General features: G+C 40.8%; 1 protein-coding gene and 1 long non-coding RNA gene across 4 annotated transcripts in view; one reads left to right on the top strand and one right to left on the bottom strand.

Moving 5' to 3' along the window:
* Grin3a (glutamate ionotropic receptor NMDA type subunit 3A) overlaps positions 1 to 8,261 on the bottom strand; it is a 166,438-nt gene extending 158,177 nt beyond the window's left edge. Inside the window, exon 1 of the mRNA XM_020179227.2 lies at positions 6,598 to 8,261. Coding sequence (XP_020034816.2) covers positions 6,598 to 7,296 — 699 coding nt within the window. The 5' untranslated portion in view covers positions 7,297 to 8,261. The remainder of the gene's footprint in view (positions 1 to 6,597) is intronic.
* Positions 8,262 to 9,160: 899 nt separating this feature from the next.
* The window catches only part of LOC141415634 (uncharacterized), a 252,886-nt gene continuing 247,792 nt past the window's right edge, over positions 9,161 to 14,254 (top strand). For all 3 annotated transcript variants that reach the window (XR_012440624.1, XR_012440626.1, XR_012440625.1), the window contains exon 1: positions 9,161 to 9,312. This is a non-coding gene — a long non-coding RNA (uncharacterized lncRNA). The remainder of the gene's footprint in view (positions 9,313 to 14,254) is intronic.

Genomic DNA, 14,254 nt, shown 5'->3' with positions numbered 1-14,254 from the left:
CCATATTTTAATCCAAATAATTAAAATTCCCATTGTTGCACATTTAATATTCTCTTAGCAACCAAAGCATGCTTTCTCCCTCTCTTTCTCTTTTCCTTTCCCTCTCTCCCTCATCATTTCTTTCAAGATATTACAAAAGGAATGATGAATCCAGTCTGGTCTTTGGTTGTAGGCCAACAAATATACTAAATCCAGAGACTGCTGTTAGTCTTCCTGCCCCCCACCCCCACATGACTTCTCACTTCCTACAATACACAGCTCTTTCTTTTGTTATCTACCTTACAAGGCTGTTCCAATGATAGTACAAATACCTTTGTGATGAGACCTGAAAAAGCACAATTGCTACAAAAATACATAAGATTAAAATTTTTCCTAAATCTATAAGTAACAATTCAGCCTGACTGAAAAAGGAGTCATTGTGCTTAGTTTTTTATCACTTGAGCCCTTGAAGGATCATCTCCATTACTAGACCAGCCCTGGCCAATGAAATACCAGCCTTTCCCAGTCAGGGTTACTACTGCCGACATAATAGCAGCCCAGGTCAGGAATCAGCCTGCTTTCTCAATTCAGGAAATCACACACAGTTAACAATATCTATTGACAATGCATGAATCTTACATATATTTAAAACTGTTAAATTTGGTTGGGGCTATAAGTTGAGGGACTAGGTGAGAATTGTCTTACTTTTGATTTATTTTCCCCCCACTGCTCTCTTCTATCAGCCATGAAGGAACTATCAGGGAAAGACAACTGAGTAGTTTTAAGATTTCCATTAGTTTGTTATTCATGTATTCATTCAAAAAGCATTGTGGTAGATGCTAAGATGTTATTTGTTTTCTTGCCTAGATTTATAGGTTCAGCATCACATTTTTAGTGTTCTACTATGGCAGTAGCTAGAGTAGGCAGGAGAAAAGACAAGGGGATATTTCATCTCTACATTCAGCAGTGCTATTAACATGATCAATATCTTGCTATAGGAGCCCCATATAGTTGCCTAGGGTAATGGTACTCAAAATAGCTGGGTTGCAAATTGTTATTTTCCCATTATGAGACAAGGAACTTGTGCCAGCTTGAACAAACACACTGACTTCTTTGTCAAGAAACACTTGCTGTAAAAATGTGTTGCCAACATGATAAAGCGAGAACACACAAGGAAGGTATGAGGATAAGTAAAACACCCAAAAAACTAGATAGCATTTGTTGCCCTCAACGCAGAGAAACTAAAGCAGATACTTTAAAGCAACTGAGGCCAATAGGAGAAAGGGACCAGGAACTAGAGAAAAGGTTAGTTCGATAAGAATTAACTTAGAAGGTAAAACACATTACAGGAAAGCAATGCGAGTCAACTCCCTGTATAGTTATCCTTATCTCAACTAGCAAAAACCCTTTGTCCTTCCTATTATTGCTTATACTCTCTCTTCAACAAAACTAGAGATAAGGGCAAAATAGTTTCTGCCTGGTAGCGAGGGGTTGGGGGGGTAAGGGAGGGAGCAGTGGGGGGGGGAGTAAGGGAGGGAGCAGGGGGGAGGGGGGAGAAATGACCCAAACATTGTGTGCACATATGAATATAATAAAAAAAGAAAAAATATGTGTTGCCAAGTAGTATGCATAAAGATATAGTTGGTGGAATAAAGGTGGGTAGGGTAGAGTCTGCTTTGCCCGTAGTCTCTTGAATGGTAAATTTGCCTGTAGAAAAAACTTCTGACCAATGTGAAAGACCAAGATTTCTCAAAAACCTTGTATATTTTGCTGCAGTATCTATGACAATACCTAAGGTTCTAGAAATTGTGTTAGACATAACAAAGGTAAAAATTCCCATTGATGCAGAAACAGTACTGTAGCCTGTCTTCTTTTCCCAGGCAAATGTGCAACTTACTTAAGAACCTAGTTTTCCTTCTTCTTTTTTTCAAGAGAAGAAAATGAGGGAATAGGTAGGAGGAAGGTAGGAGATGGAGGCATGTTATACTATGAATCACATCTCATATTAATCACTAATTTAGAGTGAGTTAAGCATCAAGACCTTTTTTTTTGAGGCAGGTCTCACTATGTTCCCAGGCTGGCCTTGAACTCACTATCCTCCTGTCTCAGCCTATTGAGCAGCTGGGATTACAGATGTGTACCACCACACCTGATCACAAGACTTATTGATTCTTATCAGATCATGATCAGCACTTTTCCACTAGTTATTTGACTAAAACTATAAATTTATTCAAAATACTTTTCACTTATAAAACAACTCAGACTGGTAAGGAATATTCTCTTGACTAGTAAGAGTGGGTACTCAGAGTCACTTGCCCAAGATCACATGGCTAATAAGAAAGACACAAAAGTGGATTGGAAATCTTTTGATCATTATTTCATACAGTTTGAGTTGCACTGTGCTTCTTTTAACCAATGTGGTCAAAACTTGACTGGGAGTATATGTGAAATAAAATCTAATTTGACAAAATCCATGGAGTCTTCTCCAACACCAGAGAACACTAAGGATTTAGACACTGAAGTTGGTATATATAGCTAATTCAATCATAAATTAACTCCAAGACATAATGGTCAAGTAAGATCAAAAACAAATGACACTAATCACAAAGAAAAGTGGGTGACCAATAAGTGGTATGTTCTAGTTTCTTCTGTCCTCCTTATCTAGAAATTAAATAAATGATATAAACAAATTACCAAATTAAAAGATTTCAAATTAAATGTCAAGAAATACAAAACTTTTCCTAGCAGTGATCTTTTCCAGGTTCCTCTTGAAGAACACAGATCTTGGATTGTTTGCAAGATTTGCATTTCTTGACATTTAATTTGAAATCTTTTATCTTCAAGTCAGCAACAATCAGCTGTTCATCACAAGTTGTAGAAAAATCCTTTCCCCACTGAGGACAGAGAAGTGTGTTTTGCATAGAACAAGTTAAGGAAAACCAACATAGTTGAGAACAGATACTTTAAAAAATAAATGTCCTTTACTGGTACCCGCGTGAGGCACCCAAGTCTGTAATGGTTTCATTATTCATACAAATGTTGTGCTGTGCTTGCCAAATTCTACTAAATAGGCTTTAGTACATGCTCCCGTATTGCCAGAGAAAGCGGACCATCTAAAGCAGTTATATTTGCATGGAGTAATATCATATATTAATTAGTACATACAGCTTATGAGACTGCAAACCTGTGGTGGAATTACATGGGTTTGGATTTAAGCCAGTTATATTACTCCATTAACTCTGCCTAATGGAATCAATCTGGAATTAAACATGACATACATATTTTAGTAAAAAGGTGTATCTGTCACTACCTCAGCAGGAATTAACTTTGAAGAAACGATACAACCCCCTAGAATATAAAGTAGCATGAGAAGGGAACACAAAGAAAGTATAATTTATGGAACTTAATGTAACTGAAATGTATCTGGAACTAAGCTCAAGTGCTGCATCACTATTTGAAGGTCATATGAATGGAATTTAGAATGAAGAAGCGGTTATTGAACGAAGAAGTGGTTATTTAAACAAAATGGGTGAGCCTCAGTTGGGGATTTGAGTGTGTGTTAGTGAAGTCAGAATTTTTAGGATGGAAATGTGCTTTGACCTATTCCATGTGGGTAAACTAACTTACTCCCCCCCACCCCTTATACTTGCTAAGCAGCCATTCTTCCACCAGTCCTTTCTTATGTTGGGAATTTTTGAGATAGGCTCTCAGAAACTATTTCCCTGGGCAGGTTTTGAACAGTGATACTCCTGATCTCTGCCTCCCAAGTAGCAAGGGTTACTGCGTGAGGCACCAGTGCCCCCTAACTAACTTACTTTGAGGATTTTCTTGCCTGAAGGAAGTTAGTTCCTCCCAAGATGAGGACTAGCAGTTTTGAATGAACGGTATGTTGAAATAAACTATTATGCATTTCTCAGGGGGTTGATAATCTCAGCGGTATCTCCTTCCATTCAAGAGCTCTGGAAGGATATTACTAAAACCATTATTTGTTAATTAAAACCTTCATATGAGAGAAATTAACAGACCAAAAGAAAGTGAGTGAAGACAGCTGTTGCTGCTTCTACTCTAAAAGCAATCTCGATTTGTTAGAATAAGGGACACAATTTTATTTTACTTGGTTGTATATGTAAGTCCTTTTCTTCAGAATACTTTATTCATCCAGGCACTGATACAATCAACAAAGTAGGTCACTGGGCAGTAGATGCCAAGGATAGTGGCTAAATTAAGTCAATTTTATTTAATGTGTAAAATGACTTTGACATCACTTTATATTTAGAAGGTTTAAGAAAATCCTATCAGTGTGTTAGAGAAAAGCCCACTTTTCAGGAGAAGCAAGGAGAAATATCAGTTATTAATTTTGCTGAAAGCACATTGTGGTCATATCCTAAAATTACATATTACAGTGATTTGACATTGAGCAGGACATCTTAAATATAAAATATTATAGATTGACTTTTCAATGTAATACTAAAAATAAGGTGAGGCAAGTTAGGTACGTTTGAATTTAAAATACAAAGAGAGATGAAAGAAAATGTCCTGAACAAACAAAGTCTGATTAATATAATTATCACTCCCTTCCAAAATGTGTACCATGAAAGTATCAGTGACAACAGTGATTTAAAATATGGCTCTGAATTGAAATACAGAAGGAAATGGGCTGAGCAGAGTATTTATTTTTAGTCAGCTTGTAAGTGTTGTCCCTGGAGGACGTCATTCCCCCACTGGCTTTAAAGCTTTGAAGTTTACTGATTCTAGATTAGATGCTGCTCCATGGTTTTTTTGTTCCCCCCTCTGGTAATGTGCTGTACACTGCACACATTCATCATGGAACACAATTTCCCTTCTAACTAAGGAACACTAATTTTGGGAGAAAATTTTTTCTATTTAAGCCTCTTGCCAAACAATCTGCAAATGGAAAGGAGTTTGGAGACTGTGACTGCTATTGGCAACTTCTGAAGTATTAGGTAATAAAGAAGCAGTGATGAGAAGCGAGCAGTGCTGACTCTTGCATTTCATTAGGTCTGATTCTGCATATACATTAATAATGATGCACCCTATGGATGCAATTTCATGTTTATAACACTTTGGCCACTGGCAGCATTGTGCACCTGTGTTTTCTATGCCTCCCCATCTGCTGCCTGCAGCCATTCGGATTCAGGTGACAGAAATATTTTAGATAAAATTTAATTAGCCTACACTCTGCAGATCAAATCTCTACAGCGCATCATTAAACAAGACTCTTTCAGGCAGCTGCTGAAAGTAGTTTGTACTTTCCCTTCCTAAGATTAAAAATATAAGATTTGGTTTTCTAGAAAAAGAGTTTTTTAGTACTCCCTTGATATTTTATGCACAGATCCTATCAAACTTTTCATTTGTGCATTGCCCTTACTCATTTTAGTTTTTATCTCTTCTTTATATATAATACACAAGCACACAATCTCGAAAGCAGAAGAAGAGAGGTTAGAACTATTTTGTCAATTAAAGGTGTAGAGTGAAGATGATGAAGAATCATAAATCCTCCAGGGTTTGAATTCTTTTACTAACTAGTATACTGACCAATGTTCATCAAATCTCAGAACTTTCCTTAGTTTTTCAGTCTTTAAAATGGGTACAGTGCCAGTTATCCATTTGCTTCCTAAATAATTTGTGCAAGGCTGAATATAATTTGATACAATGATAAAAGTAATCCATAAAATGCAGAAAACTTCTATAGCTAAATGCTATGTATCCTCCTTGAATATTTATCTCGTCATTGTTACTTGTCCACAGTTAAGTTCACAAATTGCTTCTTTTATTGAAAATATAGTTTTTTTAATCCACAGGAAACGAAATCATTAGATTCCTATTCATTTTTCTTAAATAATTACAGCAGTAATAGGCTGAATACAGCAATTGCGTACCAGCGTGTGAACCCACATCACATAGAAGGAAGGTAGGGACAAAGAAACAATCCCCAAATGATTCTCACTGTCAATTTTACGTGACCAGATACTGTTTCTACTGCTTTCCAGTACCTAAGACTACTGATCACTCTTCTTTACGGAGGCTTCTGTACGAGTTGGAGATTTTCTACTTACTCAAAGGAATTCAGAGGGCTATGTTTTCTTCCTTACACCTTGCGTAAGGCTCAAGCGCACCTCCTCAAGAAATGAAAAAGGTCGGATACTGCCTTTTCTGTCACAGGCTCTCAGAGTTCCTCATGGGAGTTCTAACACCACAGCCATCAGGGATCCCCACACCCATTCTTGCTTTAGTCTCCAGACCCTCGATCACTCTCCGGGGTCCAGAACCTCTTCTTTTCCTTCTGTCACACATCCACTAGATTTCTCCAAGCTGGTCAAAACACATTTTTTTTTCACGGATTCTCCCCACTTTCTTCCTTCCATCCACTACCCCCACCCCAATTCTCATTTTATTCCCATTTGTGCTTAAAATACTTCATTCTACTTCTACTGAGGTCCTTCTACCTGCGTTCCAGTCTCTGAACAACATCCAAGTTTTAAAGCCCCGAGTCCCTCCAGAAGTCACCCAGCCCTTTCTTTCCCCCTCCCCCACGCCGTGATCCTGACTCCCAGCAGCGCACGTCTCCACTCCACGCTCCCGACTGACTCCTCTCACCTGACTCTCCCGCGGAAACTCGTGGCGCACGATGCTGATTACTGGAATGTGCAGGACTGAGCTGACCAAGTCGAGCTCCATCATCTCGCCCTGGCTCTGGGGGAAGGCCAGAAGTGCAGATACCCCTTGCACCACCACGGTGTGGCACACACTCTGCAGAAAGGAGAAAGGGTCACTGCTCCACGGAGAGCTAGGGGAGGAGAAGGACAAAAGCGGGAGATCGCCCAGGCCTGCCTCGATGGCCATCACCACTTCCAAAGAGAGGTTGTAGGGCAGCAACCCTTCCACGCGGTTCAGGTTGTCCACGGCGAATAGGAGGGCGTCCCGCGGCCACAGAGTCTCGGTCCCCGCACCGTCGCCGGGCTTGCGGGCGCCAGGCAGACCCCGGCCATGCAGAGCGCTCCCCAACCAGCGTGAGCCCTGTGAGGGCACTGGGGGCCGCCAAGTCCCTGGCTCCGGCTCATCCCTCTGGACACCTGCCCTTCTGCCATCCGGAGTGCGGCTGGTTGCGCGTGGGGCCGTGGTCCAGGGCTGCAAGTGCACGGCGCCCACCCTTACCGCGTGCCCGATGCGCTTGAGGATCTGGCAGGGTTGCGGGTGCGAGGAGGAGCCGGGTACCCCGGCCAGCACCAGTGCGCAGGGCGGCGGCAGCAGCAGACAGACCCTGCTCAGCAGCCACCACAAACTCAGTCTCCTCATTACTGAGACCCGCAGGGAGAAAGCGCGCCCCCTTCTGCGCCCGGCTTGCCCCTCTGCAGCCGTCGCCTAAGGTCTCCGCCTCCAGGTCCGGAGTGCAGCTTCACTAGACGCGGTGAAGCGGACCCTGGAGCTGGAGCGGTCTTTGGAGCTGTAGAGGTCTCCAGGCCATCCAAGTTGGAACCTAGTGCTCCCTGGGCCGTCTCAGATCCCACGCACAGGTTCCTCCGCCTGTACCTTCTGCCCGCCCGGTCCCTGAGCGACGGTCCCTGCAGGCGGGCAGGCCACCGCCTGTCACCCGCGGCTTGGGCGCCTGTTCCCTGCCCGCCCCATCTGCAGGGCGCCTTGGGCACTGCGTCCAGCCCCGAAAGGAGGCTGGGCTGAGAAGCAGCGGGAGTTCCAAGGGGACAGCGGTGACAGAGGAACAACGTTCTCACTTGGATATATTCTTTTCCTTTTCAATTCAGGCAAGACACACTTATTTCCTGGGGTCGCGTAGGAGAGGGCGTTCACTCCTGGGGTGTGGAGAAGAAGCAGTCAAATCTGCCTTCTTCCACTGTCGGCCACCTTCTCGCGGGCTCCCCCAGCACCAGTTTCATTTTCCTTCTTCCCTCGCTGCTTCCTCTTTCCTTCCTTATCTTTCTTCCCAGTTACCACCGCCGCTTGCTCCCTAGGAGTCGAGACGCGACTGGCCAGCAAAGGGTGGTTCTGCTCCGAGCGCCAAAGTTCTCCCCGCGTCAGCCGGCGCCTCCCTGTTGCTGTGCCCTGGCGCCAGCCTGTCGCTTGGCTGCGCTAAACGCCCACTGATGGAGAGATTCCCCGTGGCACAGCCCGCGCCCCTGACAAGTCCTCTCCCCTCAAAGGCTGAGAGTTCATACCTTGCAAAATTCCGAGACCTGCGAGCGCAAAAGGTTAAGTGGCAGACAATTCTGAACTCGGAGTGGTGCTGGAGGGACCTGGAATCCAGTGGTTCCTTGGGATAGGTTGAAAGAGTCTGTGACTTTAAGAAGCTTCCTGTGGATGTGCGGTTTGCAAGCTTTTTCTAGTTAAGGGTATTAAAGCAGGAATTATTTACACATTTAATCTTCCGCATCTTTCTTCTCTATGGCAGGTGGGCCATTGCATTTTTAAAGGATTCTTATGTTTTTAGGTTCTCAGAATTAAAACAAGGTGTATTCAAAGTAATTATTTGTTGAAGAAATTAAAGTGCTTGCGAATACTTTTAGAGTTTGAAAAACAGCCCACACTAGTTCTTAGGATAGACCAAGAGTCCCTGGGTGGTAGTTTCTACTAATTTATTTTACTGGTATGGCAATGCAGTGAGGTCATTAACGGGTTTATGATCCAATCTTTTCCGCCATGGTTTGAATAATCTGGCATTAGAAGGAAACGAAAGGGTTAAGAGAAGGCTTGTGGCTTCCACACATACAATAGGTTAACTTTATGTCACAGTATCATTTACAAGGAGAGTGGGAGAGATATACATGGGGCAAGCAAGCACTGGGGCTCAGCAATTCTGAATACAATACCACTTCAAGAGAACCAGGACCTTGGCAATTTATTTAACCTGACCTTGTCTTGCTGTTCCCATCTGCTAAGTTGTTATGCAGATACAGCTATGTTTTAGCTCTGGACAGTTGTTTTGGTGCATGAGCTAAAGCTTGCGTCATGCTTTAAATCCTTGAGATGAAGTCGCTCTAGCTAAATTAAAATAACAACCACAACAAAAATCCCAAGATGCTTGAATGAATGCTGCTTTCCTCAGCACAAAATAGTTTTTGTAAGACTGAGGAGCTAGAGAAAAAAGGACTCCCATGAGGGTGAAATGAAAATCATAGTAGAGGCTAACTCAGGAGAGAAAAGGGCCCCCTGTGGCGGGAGAAAACACCCCACAAATAGGAGAAAGCCTAACAGCAATTCCTCTTATTTCAAAGGATGCCACTACTTGAGATCTGAGTAAGAATCCTGTAGAATCTGTGGTCCACAAGTTGCTGGAAGATTAAGGATCTAATCTGTGTGGTAAGGAGGTGTATTTGTCTGTGTTTGAGCGCTTATGTATGGAAGAGTATGACACTTCTGGTTTCGATCATGGCTCAGAGTGGTGATCTGGGTACTTGGCATTACACATATGTTCAGGTCAGGTTCCTAAGAAAATAGAGGGTGATGGAGAGTAGTTTGATCTGATCATGAATTGCATCCTGGAGTCACTATGTGCTTTAGGACTGTCACAAATTCACCATGACCTTGTGACCTCATTCATAACTGAAGGAGTTATTCACAGAAGAGGAAGATGCTCCCCAAATTTCGGAGGATAGTACTGCTCCAGCTTATGATAAATCTAGAGTTAAATCTTGTGAATACTGAGTGAACAGGGAAGAACAGCTCTTCCTTTGTGTTTCCTCTTATTTCTTTCCTGGACTTTTTTGATTATGATACATTCATTTCCTTTCTGTATTTTGCTGCTCAATTCTCCTTTTCCATGTCACTGACATGATTTTTCTGTCTCCTTTCCCTATTTCTTTCCTTCCCTTTTCTCTTTCTCTTTCTTTTCTTCCTTTCCCATGCTTCAAAGGTCATAATTTTCAAAGCTCTTTGGGTTCAGTCGTAGGGTCAACAACGAATTACTAAGCTCTTCCTACATGTACCAGGCACTGCTGTCGGGCTATCCTGGGAAGAAGAGATGGCTAAACTTTGTTTAGGAAATTTCCACTAAGCCACATAGTGAATACCTCAACAAAGTTCTGTCATTGAGCTTATGTCCTAGTGGGAGAGACAGACAATAAAATATACAATTAATTGTGTGTAGGACATGTTAGTTGGTGCTAAGGAGAAAAATAAAGGAACCAGGAAATATTAGGAAGAAGGCAAGTTGTAATTTTAGATAGGAAAGTTAGGGAAAACCCTCTCAGGTAATAACTTAAATAAAGAGGTAAAGCAAAGTGTGATTCATGTAAATATACAAGGCAAGAGTTTCCAAGTGAGGGAAATAGCAAGTGCAAGGGTCCTGAGGCAGGATTGTTTCTGGAATAGTTGAGGAATCGTGAGGGGTTCCAAAGTGACTGGAATCAGAGGATCCAGAGCAAGAGTGATGTCAGGTCAGTCAGGTCAGAGAGGTAAGCCAATGATGAACTTTGACCACTCTTCTGAATGGGATGGGAGGCATGAGAGCAGGGGAGTGAGCAGAATAATGTGGGGCTCATGGTACAATAGGGCCTCTCTAGCTGTTCTGTTCATAGCAGACAGATTAGAGGCAAGAGGGGAAAACAGCAGATCAGATGCATGTGAGAGATAACATTGCTGTCAAATCATAACAACTTTATTAAGCTAACATGATTACTCCCATTGTAAAGAATAAGAAACCAAATGTGAGAAAAGTTGCAGTAAGCACAAAAATCACCGTACAGTGAGTAGTAGTGTGGCTTCAAAATTCTAAGTTCATACCAGCTGCATTGTTGGGTAGCAAGAATCAGTCACATTTCAAAATTGGCTCACCCAGAGAAGATGAAGTTTTGTTTATTATCTGATTAAAAATGAGAACCACTGATCTAAGAACTCATGTCAGAGAGTCACACAAGCAAAAACAAATCCAAATGCTCAATTTAAAATGTGGTTTTGTGCACATCTGTGCTTTCTGATACCAGCAATGGCTGGACTAAGAGCTGCGACATTCTGGAAGTAGCCCAGGAAAGGCTCCAGTGAAGGATGCCGTGGGAATTAGGAACTTGGCTTCTCTTCTCAGTACTGTTTCCCTAAGGGTCTGACATTTAGCCTCTCAAGGATTGAGCTTCCTTTTTTGTACAGTGGTTGTGGTGACAGCTCTTGACAATTGTCTGCATATACACAGCAGTGTGTAGACTCCTGAAACCTTTCCAGGGAAATGGGAGGCTTCTTGGCAAGTATTTATAATGGTTTGGGAAGCCATTCTTTCATTCCTCCGATGCCCTGAGCGATTGTTGTACTCATATCTGGCTATATATATATATATATATATATATATATATATATATATTTGTAAATGGCAGTGATATTAAATGTCATGTCCCCAATTATGGAGCAATCTTTTATATGTTAGTAACTATATAGGTTTTTATTAATATTCAGATGAAAAATGTGCTCATCCCCAGCATTGCCCTAATTGTGCCCTCTCCTACATCAACCTCTTCTCCCTATGCCACAGACCCTGTTTTTATGGGAATTTTTCTGGATACAAACAGACAAAAACTAAGTGGAAATCATAGAAAATCTAGGGTAGCAGACTTTTAGGAAGAAATGAATCTAGAAAGAAAATCAGATCAGCTTAAAGGAGGAGATCCTGAGGACTCATGTATTAAAAGCCTAATTGTTCTTTCCTCATTTTCCCAATTTAAAAAAATGCTATATTGACTTCATACCTTGTGATTCTGCCTTGATTTTGGCAATGATCTTCCTCATTTAAAATGCAAGTAACTTTCATGATCATGGGACTACCAGCCCATCATACATTAGAATAAATTATTTTATCATACTTATTGTAGAATTGATACCTTGTTGAGAAGTTTTTGGGGGGAGAGAGAAGGAAAAGGAGTCCATTATACATTGTACAGGAATTTGAGGATATGGGAGACTTTAAGGAAGACTTACAGAAAATATGAAGGAATTATGAAATTGTTATTTTTGAGCTTTTATTTTGAATGAATTCTTCATGTCAGGAACATTGAAAACATGATCTGAGGAGGTTCTCATTGAAGGAAATTTGGATGGTCTGAGGGACTGGAAATAGGAGAAAAAGTACATCAGAAACCAAGGAAATTGGGTGAATACATAGAAGCAAAAATTTAGTGTATCTTGCCCAATCCAATCTAGGCGTTGCCTTTATGCTGGGAAGCATAAGGAAAAATGTCTTCTCTTTTATGCTATATGTTCTCCTACACCTAGGAAACCAAATTCAGGCTAGGGCTATTACCTGTCTCTAAATTAGGAATTGCCAATAGTAGTTTGCTTTTCTGCTATGACAAAGAACATTGTGGTGTCCTTCTTGGAGTTATTGTTTGGGGATGTTATCACTTTTGACAAGTGCTTGATCTTTTCAACATCCACCAGGATTATTAGCTGAGTGTTTGGGTTTCCTAATTCCTTCCCTAAATCCCACCACAGAGAACTCAAGTAGGACTTTGTAAGGCTAACATGGCATCTCTCTCTCTCTTTCTTTCTCCTTTGTGATTATTATTCCAATTCAACATTTATCTAAGTGACTTATGAAATAAAACTTTGCCCGTCAACGTGCAACAGTTTTTAAAGGACTTTTTCTTGCCCAGTTTGTAATATTAGTTTTATAACTGGAGCCAAAAGAATGTGGAACTTTTCTCAAAGTTCTTTGCCTTCATGGATCTCACTTATGAGAAATGGCCTTTACATTGTTGGAAAGAGATTTTAGGGAAGACTTTCAGAAGATGTTCAAGAATTACAAATTGTTCATTATTTTAGAGCTTTTATCTTGAGTGACTTCTGCATGCAAAATACTTTGCGTACATACACTTCTAATTTCACAGTCTGTTACCCTTGTTTTATAGATGATGAAACTCAGTCTCAGATGATGAGACTGAGTCCTTTGGTAAGAACTGGGATGTAAACCCACATTTGCTACTCCTTCTCCCAAGTCCGTTTCTTTTCATCTCCACTTCCAGCATGAATGGGCTAGCGGAAAGCAGAATCATTATTTGACAGGAATAAGCAGAACCAGAAAGCTATTATTTATCAGAATATATAAGTAAAATACTCCAAAAGTTTTAATAATTAAGGGGATCTTAGAGAATGGTTTCCTTGCTGTTTAATGTTACACATAATAGAAACAAATCATTATCATTTTCTGTTCCTTTATTGGGTCACAAAATGTCATATGTGAAATGATTTCTACCATGGCTGCAATTTTAAATGTCATTGTAAGTATTGCATAACTCATTATCTTTCAAAGAGTCTTTGTGTAGCAATCAAATACTCGTAATATCAAGAAATATTTTCATATATGCAAATCTGGATGATTTTGAATGATGTGTCTGGAATGTTCTACCTGGAAAAAGTTCCATTCTCAGTGGAGTCTTTACTTTCTCAAAGGCAGAATGGAGCCTTTTTAAATACTCTGATCAACAAGACTTCCATTTTTATCAAAGAATTTGCATAGTATGAGTTAGCTCACTCAAAAATGAGTTTGGATGTGTTTCATACCTTTTGATAAAGAGTGGTCCTTTACGCCGTTTCCTGGTGCAACTATTGATGTAGGGAGGAGAAAATCTCGTAAATGCCTTGAGTCTCCTGGAAGGTGAACCACTCTTTGAAATGAGGGCCAGTCATGTAGATATTGTTATTGAACAAGAATGACTTCTTCCTGAATTGGGAACACTACTTTTTTTCTTTTAGGATGCTATTGTTAGGTTAAAAATTCCACAATCCATCCCTTCATACACACAACAGCACTATCATTGCAGTATCTACAATGGAGAGAAAACTGAGCCAGATAGCTTATGACCACGTGGAATTCTACCAGGAACTCAATGGGAAACGTTTTCACCCATTAAAAATGCTGCTGTAGTGAGACTGATTTGGATGAGGTAGGATGTAAATAATCATAATCACTATATTCAGAAATGGGTTGATACCTCTCTTTTGAAGAACATAATGTAATTTTGCGGATTGTTTCCCTCATTCTCTCTAAGTTAAGAAGAGGGTAGGCATGTTAACATATTATATAGTTTTAAACCAGTTATGAGTAGCTGATGCCTGAGGCAGAGTCAATAAGTGAATTGTCCAAGATTTCATAGCTGAAGGCAAATGCAGAACTTAAATCTCACCTTTTTTTTCTTTTTTTACAGTAGTAAAAACTGGAAAGTCACATTTACTAATACTACTAGCAGTGGAGGAGTGGGGGCTGTGTAGGCTGTTTTTTTTCTCGGATCTGCTCCCAGGCAAGACCCTAGTGTTCTGATGT

The sequence above is a fragment of the Castor canadensis genome, chromosome 13 (assembly GCF_047511655.1).
Source record: "Castor canadensis chromosome 13, mCasCan1.hap1v2, whole genome shotgun sequence".
Lineage (NCBI taxonomy): Eukaryota > Metazoa > Chordata > Mammalia > Rodentia > Castoridae > Castor > Castor canadensis.
Note: the sequence above shows the minus strand (reverse complement) of the source record. Positions and strands in the feature narration are given on the sequence as shown.